The 26,570-nt window shown below is 40.8% G+C and overlaps 1 protein-coding gene across 12 annotated transcripts in view; it reads right to left on the reverse strand.

Annotated features, from left to right (window-relative positions):
- Positions 1-568: 568 nt before the first annotated feature.
- Positions 569-26,570, reverse strand: part of CHST9 (carbohydrate sulfotransferase 9) — a 96,083-nt gene continuing 70,081 nt past the window's right edge. For 10 of the 12 annotated variants that reach the window (XM_065053384.1, XM_065053393.1, XM_065053389.1 and 7 more), the window contains 2 exons: positions 21,720-21,745; positions 569-2,129 (listed from right to left, as the gene is read on the reverse strand). In XM_065053384.1, the coding sequence (XP_064909456.1) occupies positions 1,032-2,129; positions 21,720-21,745 (1,124 nt within the window). In that variant the 3' untranslated portion in view covers positions 569-1,031. Of the gene's footprint in view, positions 2,130-12,628; positions 12,775-21,719; positions 21,746-26,570 lie in introns of those variants that run through there. The other 2 variants (XM_021300230.2, XM_021300234.2) reach the window with 2 other exon arrangements.

Raw genomic sequence — 26,570 nt, forward strand, 5'->3', positions numbered from 1 at the left:
GGAAGGACAGCAAAACACAGGTGACTTCAGGAAGCACTGGGGACAAAACCAGTCTATGGATTTGGGATGCGATGGGCATACACACCACCTGTGCAACAAACTGCCAGGAGCTGGACTGATGATTGGACACTGGCAGACCAAGAGTGGTCACAGCGGTTGCTTCTCAGTACAGACCTCATAATGTGCCGTAGCTACCACCATAAGACTTTGGCCCACCAGGAAAGGTGAAGACTATCTTGAATATTGGGACCACAGTGTGCATTATGTGGTTGACTCCCTGTAAATTAAAATGCTGATTTTAATGTATGAAGCAGTTATCTGAAAGGAGGGTCATGTTTGTCATTTCTAGTGTAATGATAAAAAACAGGGTTGTGGATCATGACTTCAGATCACAGACTGAAATTTACTCTGCTCAACAGAATATTATTCATAGTTGTATATTATTCATATTTTTATGCATCTGTATTCAAAAGCATCCTTCAATAAAAACCAATTAGGTCTAAAACCAGCTACAGTCTCATGGTAATCATCAAACAACCAAACCTTGCAACTGAGAATGATGCAAACGTTTTAGAAAATTAACCAATGCTTCTTTATTAATAAAAAGTGACAGAAAGTAAAAAATACATTCAAAAATAGTTTTGAAAACAATTTCTAAAGCAGACACACAGAAAAAAGAATCATGCTACTCTGAACGCTTTTTTCTTAAACCATTAAAAGAACATTAGGTAAGCTAATGCAACAGCTGGCTGTGCTACCACTTCCACAGTATAATCCATAATGGTAAAAGCAGCTTTTTCAGGCATTTTAGTGCAATTTATGCTGTTTACAGGACTTTTTTTTTTTTTTTTTTGGTGCATTCTCCTATAATTTAATGTCAATTGATGTCACTCTAGCTTATAAAATAACGCTCTAAGTCAGGAAAACTCCACTTAACAGTAACTTTGTTTCCTTTCAGGGCTAATATCAAAGTAGTTGTTTTGAATTCCAAAATCATAAATATCTAATAGAAGCTTGAAGCTATTCTGGTGCTATACAGTTGGTGAGGTATAATTGAACATTAAATAATCCAAGTAATAGAAGTCATAGGTCAACTGTCTCTCCTCCTCAGACAATTCCTTTAAGTATTGCCTCACTACTTCTGCACTTGTCCTCTCATCAGAGGAATGTCTGTCTTTGAATTTAGGAAACTTCAGCTCAGCTGGAGCACCTACCAGCCGCAAAAAGTAATTAGCATCTTCTTCCAGGGTTTCAAACTTTCCTATAAAATCATAGTTGAGGAGGCAGGGATAGCAGAGCTTACTGACTTGCTCCCAGTGAATGTCCATTCCTACTGGGCGGTGGGAATCTAACAAATATTGGATAAACTCCTTGAACTTAACCCCTGATCCTGTTTTCAGTGCCTCTTCATTTGCATTGGGTCTATACTTCTTAATTATTGCCTTCCCAAACACTGGATGGTAATAGCTGTTTGGATGTTCAAACTTATCCCTGAAGGCAGATACCAGTCTTTCCATGGGATCACGTACAAATATAATCTTGGTGTATGTGTCCAAGCGTGTGTATATCCCTTTTAGGTCATAACTGTCCAGTTTCCTTAGATGCTTTCCATAGTGCACATCGTCATGGGAAATGTTGTGCGCTGAAGCAGCGAGTCCATTGAGAACCATGAGGACCCTTTTCCAATTGGAGCAGCCTGCTTTGGGTACTTCGCAGTACAGGACCTTGTGCCTGTCCTCCACGTAAATTCTTGACACGAGGTGCACGAGGTGGGTTCGCAGCTTCTTTCTGCTGTTGTATTTCTTACAGAAGTCATGCAGGAACGACCTGCGCTTTTCCTGGGTGTTCTCCACGTCCTTCCACTCGCCACCCTTGACTAACGACTTGTTTAAAGGGCGCAGCTCAGGAGGTAAATACACTCCTCTGAACTGGCTGAGAGGTGACTCACTCATCTTCTGCTGGTCGGACAGTTGGCTCGCCAGGGAAGCAGCCACCACACTGAAAGGGTCAGCTTTTCCCTGCCAGTGTTTGACACCCGAGACAGCCATCTCGTGCTTACCGAGGCCAGGAGGGGCAATCCTGCTCCATGCTGCTCTCCTCGGCGTCCCTGGAGGTGGGAACGTGAAATCCTGCCAACATGAAAAGGAGCAGAGCTTACAACCCAGCGGCAGCTCAGCCCAGCCTGCCCCCAACAGCAGGAAGGGCTGTGGTGTGCATTTGCGACCAAGCCCCAGTTAATACTACAAAATCTCTTCTGAAGCACTTGATCGATACATCTAATTTAGCAAGAAGCTAGGCTAATTACTTAAATACATGCTTCTGAAACTGACCTGCTAGTGCACAGTAGGTCTTTCTACAAAAGTAAACAGCTTAAACCACACTTTATAAGAAATAAGAGGAGGTCATACAGGTAGGCTGATAGTCCTGGTAGGGGTGGCCAGGTGCTTTCCTCCACCAAACACATTTTCCCCTGAGACAGCACTGGTTGAGTTGCATGGCTGCTAACAGCTCTCCAGAGTGCACTGGCAGGGTCGCACTAACAGCTGCTACATCTGCTGCCGTCACTGTGACCTGGAGCAGGCCTTGTCCCCCAGTGGCTCCCCAGTACTGGAGGCAGGGGACCAACCTAGGGCTCCCAAATAGCTGATGTCAGCAAGCTTGAGTGGGGTGTAGTGATAGATGAAATCCCCCCTCTAAAAAAGTCCAGTTCCTGTCCCCCTACAGATAGATCATGGAAGTGGGATGCATGGGACTGCAGGTAAATACGGGTGTTTGCAACACAGGTGCCTGCACCTGGGTGAGCTGCTTTCACAGCTCATAAGGCAAAACGTGTGCCTTTAGAGCCTATTCCATCTGAGTTATTTAAACATCAACATTAACGACATCAACTAACTAAACATCAACTAGTGACCCTGTAAAGAATGTGAAAAGATGAGACTTTCCTCCCAAACATCTCTTTTGATGTCCCCAGCCATGGTGCAATCCACAAGCTACAGCAATGGCGAAGCTCGGATTGGTGTTTGCCAACAAATTCTTCAGGGCCTCGTATCATGCAAGTTGACTGGGGAGTTTATTGCACTTTGACTATTTCTGCTCTCCCATTCCTGAGTGGATTCTCATGTGTCTACTAAGGCTTGTAGATTTTCTTCTCCTGTCTGTAGGCAAGCCTGCTGCATTGGGACATCTATACAACTGCCCATTTTTATCACACTGCTAGAGAGAGGGGGATGCTGGTCAACAGGTTTTTAAACATCCTGTTACAAATACCAGATAGCTAAACAGTTAGACAGACACACATGCACAGGTTGCCTGACTACTTTCATAAGTCTAACTTTTTTTGAAACCTACATGAAAAGACTGTTCTGCCATAAACAGATTAAACATTTACTGGAAAGTTGATTTGTGGACTGGCAGACCATAAGTGTGGATTTGGGGGGATGGGAAAGTTCATAGGCCGACTCAAATAAGGCTGTTAACAATTCAGAGGAATAATGTAAGAAACAGTAATGCATGGAACACATTTTGAATTCCAGTGTGAAATAAAGCCTACAGAAAAACAAACAGTTCCAAGAAAAGTTAGCCTATCTTGCAGTGTAATAATTTCCAATGACAAAAACAAAACTGGGTGATCAGGATATTCTGTATTGCTGCAAACCACTGATGATTAGGTCTTTGTTTTCAGTGAACTGAGTAAAATGATTTTTGTACTGGTGAAAGCAAATAAAAGAACAGAGCCATGCAGGACTTGTGTATCTGAGAGAAAGGTCCTGTTGGTGTTTTCAGTGATGCAAAAAGATACTTGAATTCTTTCAGTTTGACATAGTCAGTTTACATACATATATATATATGTGTGTGTGTATATGTATACATACACACACACACACATATATATAAATATATATATATATAAATTCCATTGTCTGATACTTCATTCTTTAAAGCAAATGAAATACATGTGCCTAGGGATTTATTCTTTCTGTCCTTTGGTTACTAAAGTAACCAAAGACTGCAAAGGCATTGGTGCAGCTCTGGAGTATTTTATAATTTAGAAGACAGTCTCCAGTGATATGTGACTGTACTGGTGTTCCCCATTGCAGAGAAAATTCAAGAGAGGGCAAGAGTACCTCATGACTTCCTGTGGTATGTAATCTGAATTTAGCAGTCTGTTTCAGGAGATATTTCAATGCAAAGATGCTTAAACCATCTGAATTTCAAACCAAAGCCACTAAAATGAGCCCCACATTTCAGAGGAAAGTTCAGCCTTCGGAACTCAGCCTGCCATCCTGAACTAGTAGAAGATGCTTCAGTTCTATGAGTGCAGGAGGGAAAAGGACAGACTGAAACATGTGTGGTCTTGGCTTTGTTTCATTTCAAACAGTCCGCCTGGGATCCTGGGCCAACCTCAGGGTATAACCCAAGGAGACACCAGAAGAGGATTGCATTTTAGTCTCAGAAACTCTGAGTGCAGCTGTAGGAACCACTACTGAAGGATTTTTCATGGGATTAAAGACTACAGAAAATGATGGGCAGAACTACTCAGACAAAACTCAAATAACACCCTGAAGGAGCAATATATGTACACTGGGAGTCGTGTGAAAGGGGCTCTCTCCAAGTTAGATGAGGCAAAAGAAGAGAGAATCTATCAGGGGAAAAAAGCGCCCCAAACAAAAGGAAAAGGAAAAAAAACCCAAAAGACCTAGGGAAAAAGCAATGACATGGGAAGTTCTGAGGACAAAAGATCTATCTAAATACATAAAATACTATTTGTTGCTTCCCCTCTCCACTTCCTATTGCCATCAAGACACATATCCTGTAGTGAACATGACAGTATTGGTTAATAAATTTTATTAGAAGCTCCATGAAGGATAGTATGCTTGCACTAAATGCTAGCTGTAACTTCCTATATCTAAGAATTGGAATGGATAGTGATGATTTTCAAAGGCATAAATGGCTGCTCCATTGCCATGGAAGTTTTCCAACTCAAAAAAGAAAAAAAAAAAAAAGACCAAACCCTCCTATACACCTGCCCGGGTAATTAGGTTAGTGTCTTGAAAAAGTGAGATGAATGAAAGGATTAATCAAGCTTTCCATTTGATGAGAAACTTTCAATGTGAAAGTTTTCTGGGAAACTAACAGAAATTGCTGAATAGATAATGCCGTATTTCTTAAGTGAAGCTACTTAACAGTCTGGTGTATTTAGCTGCTACCACTCTTGTGTGCATGAGAGAGCTGAAAGCCACCCATTCTGAAAGGGCTTTAATGTTTGATGATACTAGTATTACATAAAGTGAGGCATCTTCTTTGGCTTCCTTTTGGTGTCAGTGACTTCGATGCCCATTTTATGACACTTAAAAGACCTGAATGTGTTATGTTGTTTTTTTCACAGTAGGAGAAGGAAAAGAAGAAACTTGCAAAAGCAACAAACTTTTTTTTTTTTTTTAATTGTCTATTATATCTACGCTCCCAACAGTTCACCCCAAAAGCTGCTGAGCACCATTATTTTGGAAAACACTTGAATATACACCAAACAACAGGCAGCATACGAGTAATTCCATATCAGTCACTAACATTGGATCCAGGTCTTCCCATGCAAACAGTCCTACCAAACTCCTTGAGACCAGTGACCACATGCAGTGATGGCTACTCATGGCTTTCCAAAGAGCTGCTAAGTCTGCGAACCAGCTGCATAGTTCTCCCATGGCACGGGAGATAACTCCACGGTCACCTTGGACAGACACAAGGCTGTCCTTGAGACATACTGACAACCTATGCAGCAGCTTGTATACATTTCATATGAGAATAAAAATCCAGTGGAGGTTACTGGCACCCTTGCCAGTAAACATGCAGAGTGCCTTGTTCTTTGTTTGCATTAACATATTTGAAAGGAAGTTAAGAAATGGTGCTGAGTCCAGTTTACAAGAGCATGTACATTGCCCCTGTCTCCCTTTAACTAGGCAAGAACTGAAGAGACATTTAAAAATTAGTTTAAATACAAGCAAAAATAGAATTTAACCGAGTGTTAGTGTGGTGTTCGGCTACTGGCAGGCAACTCAGTAAAGCTGCTGAAATTAAAAGCATTTTTGAGTCATTAACGGGTTCATGGATTTTTTTTTTTTTTTCTTTCCGGAGATTTCCTGCTCCTCCCCCATCGACAAAAGGATTTCTCCTCACTATAAAAATAAGTAGCCAATACCTTATTTTATGCACATGGAAGCTGTCCTTTCCTTTAATACCTTTAGAAGCCACTGGGGTAGAAGAGATTGACTACTGCCAAGAATGGTTAAGACTCATCCAATTAGGCTTTGTGGTGGTTTTACAATACACAGGTGGGATCTCATCTAGACAGTTTGCAATTAGAGCAACCCACCATGCAAAAAGATAATGATATATTGGAAAGGATGATATTCCAGGGCTGATTTACAAAGATTTAATGGCCTGCAGTGCAGACAGTGCTGTGTTTCCTAAACGCTTTAGTGTTGGATCTTCATTTTTCTTAACAAGACTAATAAAAGTAAGTGAACCCAACTGAAAATGTTGGAGAAAGAATAGCGGAGAAAAGAAATATTCTGTTTTATCATGGCTTTCTGTGAAAGACATGCTGGGAGTATATTGCATCTTCACTTACATCCCAGTCCTTTAGTACTAGACGTGTTTGGCAGTGTCAAAGTTCAGCATGAACTGAGCACACTAGATACTTTATATCACTGTGTAAATGTGTTTCTTTACATTGCTTCTTACATGGGGATGCTGTCATAACAACCATATAAATTCAGGACCTTGCTTTTTTTCCCTAAGATCTCTCTATAGAAAACAGACAGAGAAAGGCTTTCCTGAGACAAGGCTCATTTTCTGATTCACTATTTGATTCCATATTGATAAAGGGAGCACATGGAGATCAGCCACTAAATTTAGGTATTTAGATGAAGGCAGCTTGAATACTGGAGGGCTATAAAAGAAACATCCTCTTACTTGTAGGTATGTGTGTCTTTGAAAAGATAATACATAGTTTCAGCCTAAACTTAATTTGCTTAAAATATCAAGTTTTTCAAAAAATTGAAAATAATTGGACACAGTTAGAAGTATTTCCTCAGTGGGTGTCCATGATTGTGGCAGATGGCTTGGAACTGATATGTAGTAGAAATATGAGAAAAAGTTTGCATGACTCCTATCTTCAGCAAGACAGTGAAGCCTGAAGCTATTGCGACCTCACTTGAGCTGTAAAAACATGTAGAACTATACTTACACGTGTATGTGCAAGTTTTCTCAAGTCTGTCAAAGGGAGGGATTATCCTTAACTTTTTGGTGCTAGAAGACTGTTTGCAAAGCATAAATCAGAATGGCCAGACTCTTCTCCTGCAATGTTACAGACCTAACACATAAAGATCCTCACAACTTTCTTATATCATAGAAGCTGTGTAGCTTAATGTTGGTGAGCTGAACAAATCCCTACAGGAGCTCCCAATGGAGAGACAATCCAGGCTGGCCATAAGTGACAGGAAATATTTGCTGATGCAGTGCTTCACCTTCTGTGCAGTGCAGATAAACCTCTGGATTCACCACTTGTGCTTAAAACAGCTACTCCAGAGACAGGCACCACTAACCCCTCACCTCCCAGTGGAGTGATGAATTTTTGGCTTATTTAATTTATTCAGGGCAAAACACCATGGCTGCATTCCTCACAAGCCAGAGTTAACCTATGTATTCCTTGTGAACACCACAGATTTAGTGGAGGTACATCTGTCAGAGATACCTTGTGGTTCACACACAATTCCAAATGGAAGAGAAAGAATGAAACAACTGTGCTTTGAACTTTCATAGTTCTTTCCGCCCTTGAAGTTCTCAAAAGAACACAAAATAGCAGCGAGCTTATCCTTTGTCTGGATTAAGGTCTAGGAGTATTTTGTACGTGGATCCATCAGTCCTGACAGGCAAAACCTTACTATAACAGATACCACGTTTTCCTATGAGTTATGTATCCCTAAAATACATATATTTGTACCAAGCAAGTTTAGTAAACGGGCAAAAAACCAGAAAAAATAAATGAGTATACAAGGTGGTCAGAACTTCCTTCAGAGACTGAGGCAAACTTTATAGTTTGTAGCTGAAATACAATTGAGTTTAAGGGAGGTATTTGTGAAAATCAAGCCAGACACAAACGAGAACCCCTGATCATAGTGAGAAAAAAATACTGAAGGTAAATTTTAATTAACAGATACGAGTCATCTGAAATGCTGCTTTTCAAAACAAGCTTTGTGAATCAGTGACTATTGCCCCTTGAATCTGTTAGGAGAAAGCTCGGCATCTCACTGCAGGGTGACCTGGAGTCTATGCAAGGGCACAGACAAAGTGAGTGAAGACGGAAAGGACAGAAAAAGAGATTATTATTATTATTATTATTTATTTTATTTTATTTTTTATGCAGTGTGGCCAAATGCCACGGAATAAGCTGGTGTGGGAAAATATTTGAAATAAGATCACCAAACCTGAGCTGGATTTGGAGAACGACCCAGGCTCACAGGTGATAGAAAGAATGGAAAGGCCCAATGGGGTAAGACAAACAGTAACATTATCAGGATTATAGTAGTAGCCCTGCACCCATTTAATGAGAGGACATGAGGAATTAATTTGTTTTTGCCTGGGACCCTCACAGATACACAACTGTTGGCTTTGCACAAGACTCCCCTTCTCTCCCTGCCCTCTGCCTTCATCTACACAAAGTCACCCATGCTAATGAGGCAAGACAATCTGCACAAGCCACTTCCACAAGCTGATTCACATGGTCAGCAACTTGGATGAAGGAAATTAATCTCTAATTTTACTTGGCAATTCTTGTTCAAATCTGGAATTAACTTCCTTTTGTTTCCACCCCCACAGTTAAAACATTTGGTTTCTCCAAAACATGCTCAAAATGGGAAGGACAAAAAAGATCAAGGAACAGTTAATATTATAGAAAAAAGTAGCAATAAAGATGCTGTTGTTATCAGAAACTACATAGCATGCAAGTTTGTGTGACAGATGAAAGATTTACGAAGAAAACTGCAACCAAGTATTGAAAAGAAAAACAAGTACTCCATTCCCTTATTACTAATAAAGAAATCATTGTCAAGGTCAATTGATGGTAATGATAAATTGGCTTCTGGAGAGTGCAATGCTGATATTACTTCTCTGACTTTCTGACAACAGTTTCATGGAACTGTTTCTTTGCAATGTAACTTCCAGACTTGTAAATAAGCTATTGCAGCCCAGAAAGTTTGTGTTTGGACAGAGTCTATACCCAGTTTGCATAAAGCGCTTGTCTCTAGATGTGTAGCTAAAACGCACTGTTAATAAAAGGCAAATTTCAGACCATGGGCCACTTAACACTTGGCCATATTTAGCTCAACCTCCTTCCTATGCAGTTGCACTCATTTTGGGTACATGTAAACCAGTATGTTCAAACAGTGCTTAATTTTGAGCTCAATCTTCTTCCACTGCGTATACTCTGCTAATAAAACTTAGGTCAGTGGACAGAAATCTTCATCAGCACTCACTCTTACTTCTGTACGGAAGTGTCATAGACAACAGCTTAAACAACCTGAAATTCAAAATAGACTCAAACTAAGCACCCAATACTCATTTTATGAATAATAATATTAGAAAAAGACTCTTGGGTTCCACTGGCTGGTAGGTTTACTATATTTATACAGGGACTTTAAATCTGAAGATGACACTTTCAGGTAATCGCCATATATTACATAGTGGTCTCTGATTTCATTAAATAACGTTAATGTGCCTATTTTTTCATAACTTAAAGCACAGAAGCAAGTCAAATAACCTAAACTGTTTGCTCTGCTGACAAAGGCAATTCTCAAAATCGTTACTTCCAAGCACGTGGTGATTCATACACATTGTCATTTTGTGAAGAAGAAAATAAATAATGCCTCTTGCATGATCACAACTCAAGCCAGGCAGGTATTTTTGGGCACATTTCATATTTTAAACAACATTTGTTTTCCTCCCTAAAGATAAGGGCCGATGCCTGAGGCTAGACACCAACATCTTTTTATCCAGAGGTATTAGGGACCATGTCCTGACACTTGCTGATCAACACCCACACTGCACAGGGGACACCTGGTCCCCCTTGCCCCATATGAGCAGATGTATTTCCTGGTAGGGTGATCTAACTGCTCCGCATTAAACCTGGAGGTTAACTCATGCTGGAAGCTGAGGCTGAAACCCTGGTTCTCCTTCTCCAGGGAGTGCTGTAACCACCAGACATCAGACAAGCCTCTCTCTCTAGTTCACTTTTATATACAGGATGGATATAACACGGGTCTTACAGTCAGCAGAAAATGTAGGCCTGAATCACCTTAGGTGCAGGAAGAAAATGAACTTGTACTTTCCAATCTCAGGCAATCAATTACTTAGTTTTCACAGACATCCAAACATCATGTTAAGAAGACCATTGACATACCTGTACCTCATGCAATTTAGCCTGGTAGGTATGAGATTTCTCAGTGAGATGGCTATTTTTTAGTTTCCATTACACTGAGATAAGAAGTGTCTGGGCTGGATCAGTCCTGCCAACACTGGGACACATCTGTACCCACAGAGGAACAAGTTTATGAGGCTCAGCTGTCTCCTCTGGGAGGCAATGAATGAGCAATGATGAATGAGCATGGATCTGGACTTGAGTTCAATTTAGGCACTTTGGTTTCCTTCCAGACCTGCCACCCCTGAACTACAATAGCTACTGAAACAGTAGCCAAATGTGGAGTTTGGATGCCTATTAACATATTTGAAATAAAAACTAGGAAATGATGTGATTCTAACACCAAATGCTTCAAGTTGGGTACCTAATCCTTTCCCCAATTACTTTAAAGGAATAATTTCAACTGCAAACATCAAGCTACAAACAAGTTGTTCAACAAAAATTCTTAGAAGTGGCGACACAAGTGGTAGCTTAATTTTAGAGGGATTTCCATCATGTTTCCCCATCCCATCTCTCCCTGGCCAGCACTTTCAGTTCTTGCCTGTACTCAAATGACAGCAGTGGGCGAAGTGGTGGCTCACCACCTGCGTTCATGCTCACTGGGCAGCCCTCTGCTCTCTTCTGAAATCGATACAGAGCTAGGATACCATCAATTGCCTTTTGCCCAGGAAGGACAAAGTTTTCCCTCTGACTAGCTACCACCCTTCACATTCCTGAGCTCTTATAACTGTGTCAAATTTTGCTAAAATTGGCCTTGGCTTCAAATGTAACTGCAGGAGGACTGAGAAGGAGATGGGCTGGCAGCATGACAGGTCTCCCTAGGGCACCCAGGGCATTTACAAACAGTGAAATGTAAAAATGAAGATAATAACTGTACTCCTTCTCCACAAAACTCACCATCCCCTTTGAGGAGAAAGGCCTTAATATAATGCTGTGCTTCTGCCTGTGTAGCAGTATTTCCCACACTAGTGGCTGTTGTAAGATCCACAGGGATTTTTTTGCTGGTAAACAAAATCCGTTTCGATCTTGTCTGTAGATAAACGCACATCTTCCAGCATAAACAAGACATCTTGCTCTTTTAGAAATGGTAAGAAAAATGTCAAATGAAACTAGGTACAGATGAAGAATATTAATGTATATTCAGGCATGAAGAATTCAATTTCACCCAAATTGCTTTGAAAGAGACAGTCAGGTCTCTAAAGGTCTCAAAGCATTTTTCCCTCAATCACAATTAGCATTTAATTCAAATTAGATGACTTTATTGGTAAATAAAAAATAAATAGAAATTCATAATGCACTCTAGGTTAACAAATATCTCAAATCTGTGTTTGTCTACATTCATACACTTTTAAACAAATTCATGAGTTGAATTTTGCAAAGAAAATATTAATACTTGAGAACGCATTAGATTCATTAATTACTATGGGACAAAATAGGCTGGGAATTTACAAAGAGGATTACCTACTGCATACTCGATCCTCTCACTGACTGAAAGGTACTACACTGTTTTCACTGAAAGGGTCTAACTCATGTTTATTATAGGTAAGAGAAAAAACCTTATTTTATTCTGTAGCTCTCTTTTTTTGCTGTTGTTGTCATTGTTGTGGAGCTTTTGTTTGTTTGTTTTAAAATAACTGTCTACTTGGTATGCATTAATCTGTGAGCAGTGCCACAGATGATCAGTGTACCATACAAACACAAGTTCAAGCACCATCCCTCCTTGAAGCAGAGGATGATGAGAAAGAATGGCACTGCGGTTAATGGCAGGCACACCGGCCAGAACCACAGTGTTTGGTTTTGTAACTTTGAGCAAGTCCCTTGACCTTCACACTTCATTTTTGCGTGTCTGCAAAACAAGGAAAGATAATAATTGCCTACCCCATGCGAATATTGTGATTCCTAATTTCTGATTAACACTGGTAAAAACCCCTTGTCATTTCACAGAGAAGGGACACCCAGAAAGCTGAGAGTCAGGACTGAAACCCAACTTCCCAGCCTGCACTGCCTTTCATTGCTCAAACCTCACGCCATTTCCTTCAATACTTCTTTTGAACATCCAGTTGTGTTGTGTACTCTAACCCTTGTTTTTTCACATGAAGAATCATTCTTCATAAAATGGAAGATATTTTTATCTACACACACTGTAAATATACTCACGTCTACACAGCCTGAGAAATGTGATCCTCCAAAAGGATATTGAAAATGTTCTCAAATAAAAGTGTCTGCTGGTCTGATTTGAATAACATTTCCTCCTGTATTTTTCTGAGATTCACCGTCTTGGTACTATATATTATTTCATCAGTGAAGGGCTGTTGTGTTATCTGAACATGAAGGAGGAAGAGGATGGTATCAGGAGCAGCCCTGATCACCTGGAAGAAAGAAAATGTTTTCTGTAGGGCAAACCTGAACATTTTATCCTGTCATATTTTCCTACTTGATCAGGTATCACATAGTGAATTAAAAAATTTAAAAATATAGAACTTCTGCTTACTGGTAAACAGAACATACAGGGGGAATAGGAGAGATCTCACAGTCAACCCGACAGGGCTCAGAGGTGCCCACCTCATGCATATGCATGTAAACAAGTGAGTACCTGCAGAACAGCATGATAAGAGAAGCTCTCATATTTTCTCTGGGAAACCAGCATGGCTGGGTGCCTCTCTGCAGTGCCTGTACACTATTGCATCCTGGACAGGGAGCAAACAGGAGGAATTAAAGGTCTGTGTGCAGTCTCACTGGGATCAGAGAGACACAGTGGGGCAGCTCACAGGGCTGGAGAGCTGCCATGGATGGATGCAGGACCCTCAGGAAGAGCAGGCTGGGATGGCAAGGCAGGGAATCACCCTTTCAGTGAGGGAGCAGGGGGGACACATGGAGCTCTGCCCTTGGACAGATGAGAGTCAGTGGAGAGCTTGTGCATCATGACTTAAGGGCAGACCACCGTGACTAATACCGTGGTGGCTGGCTGTGACAGATCCCCCGATCAGGAAGAAGTAGTAGATGAGGTCTTCTGTGGACAACTGAAAGAAGCCTCACATTTGCAGACTCTGGTCTTTACAGGGGAATATCTCCTGAAGGAACAGCAGAGCAGGGTACAAGCAATCCAGGTTTGGGGAGTGCATTGATGATAAATTCCTAATGAAAAGAGGCAACGATGAGAGGGTGACTGCTGGATCTCACACTTACAAACATGGAAGAACTGGATGAAGATGTGAAGGTCAGGGTGATGGCAGTTGCCACGAGATGGTGGAATTAAGGATCCTGAAAAGAGGCAACAAGGCAAAAAACAGAATCACAACCCTGAGCTTCAGGAGAGCAGGATGTTCAGGGACCTGCTTAGAGGAAAGCCACAAGGTATGACCCTGGAGAGGAGAGGGGTTCAGGACATCTGGGTCCTCCAAACTTAGGAATGGTTCATCCCCATGAGGATGAAATCAAGCAAAGGTAAAAGGAACCTGCACGTGTAGAAAAAGAGCTTCTGAAAAAACACAATAAACATAAAAAGGAAGCATACCAGAGGTGGAAACTGGGACAGGTGACTTGGAGAAACATAGAGACATGGTCTGAGTATGAAGGTTAGGAAAGCCAAAACCCACCTGGAAGGGATGTAAAAGGCAACAAAAAAGGCTTCTACAGGTCCATTCACATCAAAAGGAAGACTAGGGCAAATATGGGCCCACAGTCAAATGGGGTAGGGACCTGGTGATAGATGACAGGGAAAAGGCTGAGATACTTTAAGCCTTCATTCCCTTGGTCTTACTAGTAAGACTGGACTTCAGCAATCCCATGCCTCTGAGACCTATGGGAAAGTGTTGAGCAACGAAGACTTCCCATGGTGGAGGAGCAGATTAGAGAATATTTAAACAAACTGGACGTAAACAAGTCTATAGGACCTGATGGGATGCACCCAGGAGTGAGCTGGAGAATGTCACTGTGGGCTTGTTCTTGATTATCTCTGAAGTGTTGTGGTGATGGCAGAAGGTTCCTGAGGACTGGAAGAAAGCAAATGTTGCTCCTATCTTCAAAGAGGGCTAGTAGGAGAATCAGGATAACTACAGGCTGGCCAGCTTCACCTCAGTTCCCCAGGTGCATTGCACTTTGATGAACTTCATGAGGTTCTTGGTGATCAATTTCTCCACCTTGTTGAGGTCCCTCTGAATGGTGGTACACCTATCCGGTGTCTCAACCACTGCTTCCAGTTTTGTATCCTCTGACAACTTGCTGAGGGTACAATCTGTCCCATCATCCTGGTACATAATGAAGTTAAACAGTATTTTATTCAACAGTGGCTCCTGGGGTACTCCACTGGTGACTGGTCTCCAGCTGGACTTCGTGCTGCATAGATTTATGAAGAGGAAATCATGCCTGACCAGTCTGATAGTCCTGTATGATGAGATGACTGGCTCAGTGGGTGAAAGGAGAGTACTGGATGTTTATCTCAAATTTAGTAAGGCTTTTGGCACTGTCTCCCATAATGTTCTCATGAAGTACAGGCTAGATAAACATACAGCGGGTTGTACTGAAAAGTGGCTGAACTTCTTAGGCTCAAACGGTTGGGCACAAAATGCAGCTGGAGGCCAATTGCTACTGTCCCAGGGTCAATGATGGGTCCAAAACTGTTTCACATCTTCATTACTGACCTGGATGATGGGACAGAGTGTACCCTCACCAAGTTTGCAGACCATACAAAACTGGGAGGAGTGGCATCATCAGAGGGTTGTGCTGCCATTTGGAGGGACCTCAACAGACTTGAGAAATGGATAAATTGGAACTTCATGAAATCTGACAAACAGGAATGCAAAATCCTGCACCTAGGCAAGAACAGCCCCAGGCATCAGTACAGGCCGGGGGCTGGACAGCCGGAAAGCACCTTCATAGGAAAGCACCTGAGGGTCCTGGAGAACAAGCTGACTGTGACCCAATAACGCGCCCTCATGGCAAAGAAGTTCAACAGCATCCTTGACTGCATTAGGCAGAGCAGGTTAGGAGAGGCAAACCTTTGCTCAGCCCTGATGAGATTCTGGTGAGTGCTGTGTCCAGTTCTTGGCTTCCATGTATAAATGGACATGGGTACACTGGAGTGAGTCCAGTTAAGGGCCATAAAGATATTTGAGAGGTAGGAGTATTTGACATATAAGGAGTGGCTAAGAGAGCTGGTACTGCTCAGCCTGGAGAAGCAAAGACTCAGGGGGATCTTATTGATATATATAAATACCTGATGGAAGTGGGGAGGAGTAAAGAAAACAGTCAGACTCCTCTCAGCAGTGTCCAGTGACAGGACAAGAGGCAGCTGGCACTAACTGAAACACGAAGAATTCCATCTAAATATAAGAAAATACTTTTCTACTGTGCAAGTACTGAGCACTGGCACAGGTTGCCTAGGGGTTATGGAGTCCCCATTCTTGAAGGTAGTCAGAATCCAGCTGGACATGAACCTGGACAACCTGGTCTAGCTGACCCCACTTTGAGTAAGGGGGTTAGACAAAGTGATCACCAGAGATGCCTTCCAATCTCAGTCATTGTATGATTCCACAAAGCACATTAAAGTGAAATAATAGTTCAGATTTTCAAACTCCTAATTTTTAGGGAACAAAACAAGCAACACTGAGGAATATGACCTAAACTGGGAAAACAGGAGCAGGTGACACACCCATTAGATAACCTCAAAGTAGCAGTACTGGGAAGCCAGGATACATGGACCAGACTTTTCCTAGCTAGGTCTTGTGAGAGGCTGAAGGGGGCAGAGGAGGGTACTGAAGTAAACTACAGCAGCACACAAAGGAGATTGGACTAAAATGTGAAGTTTAGTCTCATATTGAGCTAGGTTTGTTACACCGTGTGAGTACCTGAAGCATCCTTCAAGTGTGTGCAACAAACTTATGTTGACATTTAATAGACATTTGAGTTTTATTTCACCTCTTTACTTTGGTAAATGATGTATACATACTGACAGTTGTTCTGGTTTCATCTGGGACAGAATTAATTTTCTTCCTAGTAGATGGTGTAGTATTATGTTTTGGATTTAGTGTGAGAAGGATGTTGATAAAACACTTATGTTCTCGTTACCAAGCAATGTTTATATCAAGTCAAAGACTTTTCAGTGAGAAGGCTGCAGGTGTACAAGAATGTGGGAGGGGGCACAGCCAGGACAGCTGACCCAGACTGACCAAAGGGATATTCCATACCATATGGCATCATGCTCACTATATATTTTAGAGGAAGAAGAAGGAAGGGGGGACTTTCTGAGTTATGGTATTTGTCTTCCCAAGTAACCATTCCCCATGATGAAGCCCTGCTGTCCTGGAGGTGGCCGAACACCTGCCTGCCCATGGGAAGTGGTGAACGAATCACTTGTTTTGCTTTGCTTGCTTGCGTGGCTTTTGATTTACATTGTTACACTGCCTTTATCTCAACCCGCAAGTTTTCTCACTTTTTTTCTTCTGATTCTCTCCCTCATCCCACCAGGGGAAAGTGAGTGAGTAGCTGTGTTGTGTTTAGTTGTCAGCTGAAGTTAAAGCATAACATTCATTTTTGATGTCTAACATGGGGCCCAAAAGGTTTGAGATAATGACAGATTTGATTGGAATATGCTAGATCAAATTTGTAGCTGTTAATCAGCAGACTTCTGTACTTTCCATGGGGCTTGCTTGCCTGACTGTAAATTAGAAGTCTTGTGCTCGTTAGTGGCTGCTTTTTTGCTTTTGCTGCTTGCTATACTGCTTATCATCTCACTCTGCTGTGCCTGGGAACATTTTGATAAGAGCAACAGCCATGCACCTGGGCTGGCAGATGACCAGGGCATTGTTGCTGTTTCTGTGCTGCTGTACTGGACAGGCTGGAACTCCAATGTGAACTCGAGTCAAAACAACTCTACAGACATCAAGGTCAGTGAAGAAGGAGGAGGAGGAGGTGCTTCAGGCACCAGACCAGAGATTCCGCTGCAGCTTGTGGTGAAGACCATGGTGAGGCCACCTGTTGCCCTGCAGCCCATGGAGATCCATGGTGGAGCAGAGATCCACCTGCAGTCCACGGAGGACCCAACGCCAGAGCAGGCAAGTGTTTGAAGGAGGCTGTGACCTCATGGCAAGCCTGCACTGGAGCAGGTGGATGTTCGAAGGACTGCCTCCCATGAAAGAGACACACACTGGAGCAGTTTGGGAAAAACTGCAGCCTGTGGGAAGGACTCATGTTGGAGAAGTTCATGGAGGACTGTTTCCTGTGGGATGGACCCCACAGGAGCTGCTGGAGCAGTGGAGGAGTGCGAGTAGTCCTCTCCCTGAGAAGGAAAGACCAGTAGAGACAACCTATGATGAACTGACCATAACCTCCACTTCCCATCCCTCTGCGTTGCTCAGGGTGGCGGGGAAGAGGTAGATAAAACAGGAGTAAAGTTAAACCCACAATTTGAGTTGCATGTTATAGGAATTACTATATCAGGAAGCCCTTGCTGCTAGCCAGGCTAGGAGCAAGAGGAGGAGTTCATTGTAATGTTAAACCCTATAACCTGGCCCACAGGGACCAGGAGTGGAGACTATAATAGAAATACCCTTAAATTACTGCAACTCATGATTTGAGTTGCCTGTTAAAAGAATTGCCATAGCAGGAATCACCGGAACTAATGGAGGACAAGCCTTACAGGAACTAGTGCAAGTGCAGCAGTGACCTGACCTTAGCTGGCCTTGGTGTCAAATAACACCACACAACACACCACCTCTCCTGTTCTGAGTGGCCACCATAACAGATGGAGCTCAAAATCATGGACTAAATTAAATCAATGGACATTTCTTGGACATTTGTAGACATTAATGTACATTTTACAGACATTTCACAACGGTGGTCCTAGACTCTTTGCTTGTGTGCACAGCTTTTGCTTTAGCTATTAAACTGTCTTTATCTCAACTCACGAGTTTTCTCACGTTTCCTCTTCCGATTCTCTTTCCCAGCCCACTGTGGAGGAGTGAGCAAGTGGCTGCGTGGTGCTTAGTCACAGGATGGGGCTGAACCATGACACAGTACACTGGAGCTGCAGTTACTCCTGGTCGAAGCCTAGCTTTAGCAAATACATTGCTTCATGACAGTTCTTTCTGTGCTACTGTTTCCCCAATTCCATGTGCAGAAAGGGAAATAGTCCCTACTAGAGTTGTTAGCAGACTAAGAGATGGATATGCCACTGCAAGAGAGTCTGCCTTGAGCAAAGAACTCCTCAGGAACAAAACAATGGGAAAGATATTGTGGAGTACTCTCACCAGCCTCGTGATGCAACCTACAGTTTCATTGCAGAAGGGATATGGTCAAGTCTGACTGTAAAAAAAACAACTTCAGCTTCAAAACTGATAGTCCTTCAGAGCTTCTGAGAGGCATTGGACAAAACCTCATGTAGGAATATACATTGATACCACAACACAGACAGATCTGAGTGGTATGGAAGAACCACAAAGGATTGCCTTCAGACACATTTAGATTGCTGGTCTGCAATGTGTTTTTTAGCGAAGACTGTTACACAGTTAGAAGCACAAATTTTGTTCTTGTTTCCTTGCGTTTCCCTTAGCAGTAGTTAACACGCTACAGCTAATCAGGCTGTACATTGGTGCCAAGATTTACCCTGAGTTTGCAAAGGTAGTTAAAAACAGACGTTGAAAAGCAGAGTGCAAACCATTTCTGGATCTCTCTGCTCAGACTGAGAGAAAACTGTTGTTCTTAAGGGAACAGGCATATCTATATACATAAATGACAAAAAATGTGCTGAAGGAAAACCAGCAAATGCTTTATGATCAAAGGGAACAAGAGCCAGTGGAGATGATAATTGTAGTCAAAGGTTTTTGGAAGCAGATACTACCCTGGTGTCTTATCTATGTCATATTTCACCAAACTTTCCTTAGGCTTTAGAAAGAGCCAAGAACCACACAGAAACAAATGTGGTCTTCAACATGTGAGAGGTCCCAAATCTCCTCAGAGAGTGAGGCATTTACCTAGCAGGAGATCACCAGGACAGCAACTTTATCATTTATCCATCCCCTATCTGTTTCACTCACCTCTCAACAAGACATTTCCTGCCTCTGTCAAGTTGTAACATCATTCATCCGCTCTAGAGTCACTTCTCGCTCACTTAAATTTCTGGCAGCCATTTTAACTGGGTGTTGTTGAACTGACTTAAAGGGGACTAGAGGATCTTAAGCCAGATAAGTATCTTATCCTGCATATAAAATTTCAAGTTCAGTATCAAAAATAAACAGAATCCTTCTAAGGGAGATATTCCATTAGGAGCAATCCCAGTTTAAATATTTTTATTGAAGTAATATTACTACAAATCAAATACACAGTGCCTCTGCAATTCTGCCCCGAAGTATAGACTTGAAAATGAAATTGATTTCTAATTTAAAACTCCCCTCATTTTCTTGGAAGTCCAAAGGAAGTTAGGACGGAATGGGACATCACCAGCTCCACTAGTATCCATTTAAAAGTGAGTGTCTGCAAATTGTCCCCAAATCAATTTTTTAGAGCTTTATTTAGATACACCCTCCATATATCAAGACAATGGAATTTTCCTGCAAAACTCTTAACTGCACAGAGGCAGAGCAGGTGAGCAATTCGAGGAGGGCAAAACAGTGGCATGTGGGAAAAGACCAAGACTGGATACACACCATCTAATCCACCTTTTGCAACTGTGACAAATGTCCTTTTTATCACAATACACTATTCCTCAGAAAAAGGTAATATCATCCACAGAGCTGATTTTGTCACATAGAAAATGTGTAGAATTAGGTCTCAAATAAACAATTCATAGCCCTGTCAACATAGCCTCAAGTGGTGTTTTAAAAATACAACTGCCCCCCCTTCTGGCCAATAAGGATTCCCAAAAGTGGTTTTACAAGACATTCGATGCTAATTTTCAAATACAGTTTTGTTTTTAAAAGTTAACTAGGCTTGTTTTAGGATATAAACTCTCAGTCAAAGCACAGAACTTCCATTAAGCTTGAAAACATTTCTACACTTTTTTAGAAAAAGTGAAGATTTTCCTTTGCTTATGTAATGCCATATTCTGGGCTATATATGTTCACCCATCAATTACAGAAGATGATGGGAAGGTTGTGACAACTCTGATGGAAAAAAATTGTGTCTCTTATTCAGTGTCTCAGGAACAGGCTTCCCATAAGCTTTCAGACTCACAAGAGCTTACTTGGTCAGGAGTGGTGCCAGCTCAGGCCACTGGAAAGTGACACTGTGACATCCATGCCGTGCTCTGCCATGGCAGGGGAAATGCTGTCAGACCCAAAACAGGTTGTGCACAGCTGCCTTAGGTGGTCAGTCACTTGGTGGGTTAGTCCTCCATCTAGACGACTAGTTCACAGACAACAGCTATGTAAAGACACTGATGCTTCAATTTATAGCTTCGAAGGAGCACTTCTTAAGGGAGGGTAATTGATGGAATACAAACACTTTCATACCTGCTTTTTAAGTGACTTTTCAAAATAAATCTCACAAATCATCCAACTACTCATTTATGTACCATCTGTATAACAGAATTCGGTAAGAAGACAATAATCTGAGAATGGAGAGCAGCACAACAGTTCTGTACAAGTCAAGTCCTTCCAATTTAGAAGAGCAGATAATTTATGAAAATGAACCCTGAGCTTCCTCCTCTCTGTCTGTTTAGAGGAAATTTCTATTTCAGTATAGCACCTATATCCTTTTCCTGATGCTGCAATGCTAAATAGCAATATATAAAGGTTATTTTCTAAATAGTTGCTCCTAATTACAATAACAAACACAAGATAGAAAATGTCTCTACAAGCAATGCAAACTCATGGCACAAATGAAAACCTAAACAACATTGAAAAACCCTGTTTACATACACTGTGCACTTATTTCCAATGTATATACCAATAGTTTTCTGTTTTATAAAAGGAATACTAGCAAACAGGAGAAATATTACTATTCTGTGCTATGAAATTTGATACCAGTGAACAAATTACCTCTAGGCTTGGTCCTCACCATCAACATATTGAGAAATAGATGCATGAAATTGCTTAAATGGCAAATCTTAGATTTAAATCAAAATGATGGCTACTCTTGTGAATTCGACACATCTGCAGAGCCAGGCAGTTGTCTGATAAGCGGTCCTTAATGTGTCTATATAGTTAATATTAGCTTATCATGTGAAGTTCTCTTCTTTGTAATTATGAAAATCCTTCTATAGGAAAAATTAAGTAATGAAAATATGAAAGTGTCAAAATATGTGATGAATTACCTGTTGTTGCAATTTTTCTTCAGACTCTGAAAGAGAAATACAATAATTGGTTTGTACATATTTTAATGAGTATCATCATGTACATACAGAACATAAACCAGTTAATTTGGCAAAACCCCACAAATCTTATGATTAAGAAATAGAGTTTAACATATAAAAACAACATGAAACATCGAAATGAAAATCCACCTAAAGTGAAAGAAAATGCAAGTTCCTCTTAATCAAGGTGTCATAAAAAGCAGACTGAGACAGGTAACCAGTCTTGCTAACCTGGAACCCCACAAGGAACTATAACATTCGAGTGAAGACAACAAATTTCAAGCACTATGAAGCACCTTAATGTTGTGGGATGTACTGCTGCACTTAGATGCCTGAGAGGCTGGTAGCATCCAGCTCAGGATTTGACCATTGGAGTAGAAAAGCAGCTTCTGCCGCTAACCTAAAATAAAATTACATGCCTATGTCATGACTGAGGTTAGGAACCAGTTGGCTCGAGGGAGAAATTCTATCCTGATAATATCCACAAAATGGCAAGTTGAATTATGGTCTTGCTTCTCTATTCTGGCTGCCTTCTGCAGTGTCCTTCAGTGTGCTCCTGAAGGATCAAAGCCTAGACAGAACACTGCTTTTCTACAGCCATGTGGGACCCTAGCAGCAATGACACCTCAAACCTATTATTCCCTTTTAGATCAAAAGGGACAGTGATTTTGCCTTTTTTACTGTTCCCATGCACTAGTTGTCAAAAGGGCAGCTGGTATCAATTAGCCTCCCTTTGCTACTGGAGACCAGTCACTATATCGGGGAAAGTCAGGAATTTCACACTTGCCTATGCAGCCAGGCTACATGCACCCAGAGGTTTTTTTTTAAGTGACACTGTTTACAACTGTCAGTATCACTACTAACTGTCAGGGGACTCTTCTGAGCATGGCTGGCTGCCACCTCCAACACTGAAAATGATACTCCATTTCAACAGAATTTTTTCATACTGATACGTGTGGCGCAAGATAGAATTTTTTTTAATGAAGTGAAAATATTTTAAGGGTTAAAATACAGTATAAAGACACTATCAACTAACTGAAAATGATCTTCCCTGTTTGTCTCTGAGAATACTCATCTTCTCAAGGAAAGCACTATAGATAATTCAAACAAAGATAATCACTGTAGGCTAGAGTATAAGATTGTATCTTATGATAATTATTTCCTGCATGTTTATGTTGTGTTTTTGTTTGCTAAATATAAAAATAATGCTTTTTTTGATTAAAAAAACCCCAACTATCATTTAGGGGAGACTTCTCAAAATGTATTACCTTGTTCACTGAGTTCATCTTTGGGACAAATAGAATTTATTCTTGTAACAAATATTTTAACCAAATAGAGTGTTGGTAATAGAAGATTAAAGGAGTAAGTGTTTTTAGCATTCTCTAATGATATACAACTTGCTAGGAAAGCAGAGTGTTTGAAATCTCTGGTTAGATCAACACTGTTTTGCTCAAAGGTTTGTGGACTTTGAATACTGATGGTTTCCTGTTTCCCAGTACATTTGTTTTTAGGCTATTTTGATTCACTTTAAAGGAATTTTAATAACTTTCTGTTGACAGCATGGACAGCTGGTCTTGAGAATTGGTGAAAATTCACTTGCTGACTGAGGAAGGAAGTGACATCAATGAGTTTCTAAAGTCAGCCCAGGGGGAAAAGTGTGCTCCACCAGAGTAGCCTTTCATGCCATTGTATTTCCAGTGACGCCTCAAGATGCAAATTGCATTATCAATCAAAGTTGTGGTTTCTACCTCAGACAAACATAAAAACGAACAGAAAGACCTTTGTGGCCATTCCTGACACTGTTAAGGAAAAGGTGAAGAAAAATTTATGGTACTTCTTTCCTCATTCACTCCTAGTTCATGCTTTCAGTGATTTAAATACTGTAGTACCAAAAAGAAAGCCAGTTGCAGAAGTGCCTGTATGATATACCAGTAATGATGACACGGGTTAAACAGGACAGAGATTGACTAGGCTGTTAAGGATAGATGAGAGATCAAATTCAAGGTCACCAGAAAATTGAATACTGTGTTCTCCATTTATTCGCTAGATGATCCTTGTCCTCATCACAGAATAACTACATGAATTTGGCACAGTCAGCAGTTGTGCTCAGAAAAGGCCAAGGTCTGTAATAACAGAGATGTTGCAAATTAGGGTGAAAATATATTGGCACCATTATATGGGGAAGCCTGCAAAATCCTAGTATGTACTGTACTTTTGTTTCAAGCAGAAAAGCTACAAAAAGTAGTGAAAAACATGAACACATGAACCACCACCTTCTTTCTTAGCCTAAATAGAATAGTCACTCGAAATTCCCTCTTCCCCTCTACTAGTAGATCATCATTAAGTTAAAAAGGGAAGTTATTTCAAAAACAACAATTATGAAATACAAGTGTATCTCCAGAATTGGGCTTAAAGAAAGAAATTGTTTTAAAAGGCACTAGAATGTTACACCATGACAACACCTACAGCACTGAAAGAAGGTTCCATTTCCATCTGATGGCTAACAGCATAGCAGTAGAAGGCTTCATCATTTAAAGTAACCAGATTTCTTTTTTTGTCCTGCCTTTTTTTTTTTTTTTTTTCCCCTTTAAATCCCTCAAGTTCTCTTACAGTGATTAGTCCCTAAACTGTATTTTATTTATGGCATTCTTAATTTCAAGAAGGATGTTTCTGCTTAGGTGCCTTGTGATCACTTGTGGTGACCAGCAATGTTCACTAGAGGGATTCAAGTAGCACCATTAGAGAGACCACTGCAAATTTAAAGAACATAAGGCAACAGGACACTGATAAATGCAGGAATGTGAGAACACGTCAGCCAGTCCCACAGGCAACACCCATATTAGTCCCATGGAATACAGGTAATTCTTGAGACTTATAAGAAGTTTAATTGCTGGTAGACCTACACATGCTAAATTCAAAATTTATGACAGTTTTTCCATAGCCACTGCAATGAGGTAGCAGCTTATGCAAGATGAATGGACACATGAAGCGTGAACATCAAACTAATTGGGAAATTTAACCTGCCATTCAGAAATTTATATGGAAGCTGCCCAGCAGGTAGCTGGTATAGTCCAAGAGACGTATCTTCTGTGACTCAGACTGCAGGTGAATGGCTTGCTCTTCTACATTTTTCCTGAAACTTCCTTTTTCTACCTGTCGCCTGGCAAAATGTTCCTAAATGGGCTCAATGGTGCCGTCTTACCAGCCTTTAAAACACAAGCAAAACAGAAGGCTTTAATCATATAAAACTGCACTTTACTGATACTTTGAGTTAAGAGATGTATTTATCGGTACAAACTATAATTCTTCTTTTCTGAGGCTCTGCTCTGCTGCTGCTTTGAGGCTAAACTGGTGCAACTGGATTCCAATGATGGTTTTGCATCAGGACTGGAGAAACAGGCCTCTCCCAATTAATTTTTTATGATATTCTTTTGTCTCTCTAGATGCAAAAAGAGTAAATCAATACCTTTATATGGTCTAGGATGGTTGAGATAAATGGCCTTCTTGGGCTGACCTCAAGTTATATCGCTTTATTAAAAAAAAAAAATTCAGCAAACTTTCTTGAAGAGAATTCTCCTTATTTTCCTATGCTAATAAGTATACTAATTCCTGTTTCCAGGGCAAGTTGGGTTTTAAAAATTTTTTTGCTTACTTGTTCTTATTATAAGGAGAATTACCTTACTGAGAAGAATAACATATGTTTTCACAGAATCACACAATATATAAGTGACCACTGCAGGACATAAGTGCATGCCATTATTGATGCTGTCATGAGGAACTGCAACACCCACCCCTCAGCTTTACGTGCGCAACCTACACAGAGAACAACATGTAATTATGCACACTATGCCCTGCTTACCCCCATGCATAGGAATGTGATATTTGTGCAGGTTTACAGATTAAACTGCTGTAATTCCTTTTAATGTTAAACTACTTTCAGCTCAAATATAATTAAGATCACCAGGTACAAAAAATTCAGATTGGAAATATGGGTACACTGCAACAGAACAAATAACAGCTTGATGCTGTTTCTTATGTTCAAATAGTTGGATACATTAAGGATTTTGACAGCATGTTTGTTCCCTAAGTATGTAGCAAAAACAAAAAGGTTTCATTTCAAAAGGCAAAAGACTACTACTGCATTTAATTAGGGTGTAAAATCCCTTAAATACACAGATCTGCCAATTTATGTGACGTGACTGCTACAAGTCCTAGCAACACAGGATTTTTTTTTTTCCTCCTAAAAATCAAATCCTAATTTATACTTCAAGCAATCACCATCAACATCAATAAAATGAAGGCTTTGGAATAAAAAGTTTGTTTCCTTCAGTCTTCAGATAAGCTCACTAATATTTGTGGCATGGCAGCAAGACAGGGGACAAACAGAGATTCTGGATCTATCTCCCTGTTCCCAAGTGTCTGAGGGTTTCCAAGCAGACTGAGCAAAGTGCGGAGAACTCCTGGGGGCAAACAGGACCCTCAGCCTTGCTCTGAAACAACTATATTCATGTAACTACAAATGGGAATGGCACTACTAGGAAATCAGTTTTGAAAAGGAAATTTGATATTCTAATATCAGTTTAATTTTGTTTTTCCATTTCACGACAGAAAGACTAACAGCTTTGGATTTTACTTTATTTTTATAGGGCTAAATAAACACATATGAGACCTATTCGGTTATGATCCACCTCACTTTCATTACTGGTCTCCTAAAATATCGGAGCAGATTCTTAGAAGTGTAAGTAAACCAAAGCACTTATGCAGCAATTTCCCATGGCACCAGAGTGTGAGGAAGAAATACACAGATTTGTT

Source organism: Columba livia, chromosome 2 (genome assembly GCF_036013475.1).
Source record: "Columba livia isolate bColLiv1 breed racing homer chromosome 2, bColLiv1.pat.W.v2, whole genome shotgun sequence".
Taxonomy (NCBI): Eukaryota; Metazoa; Chordata; class Aves; order Columbiformes; family Columbidae; genus Columba; species Columba livia.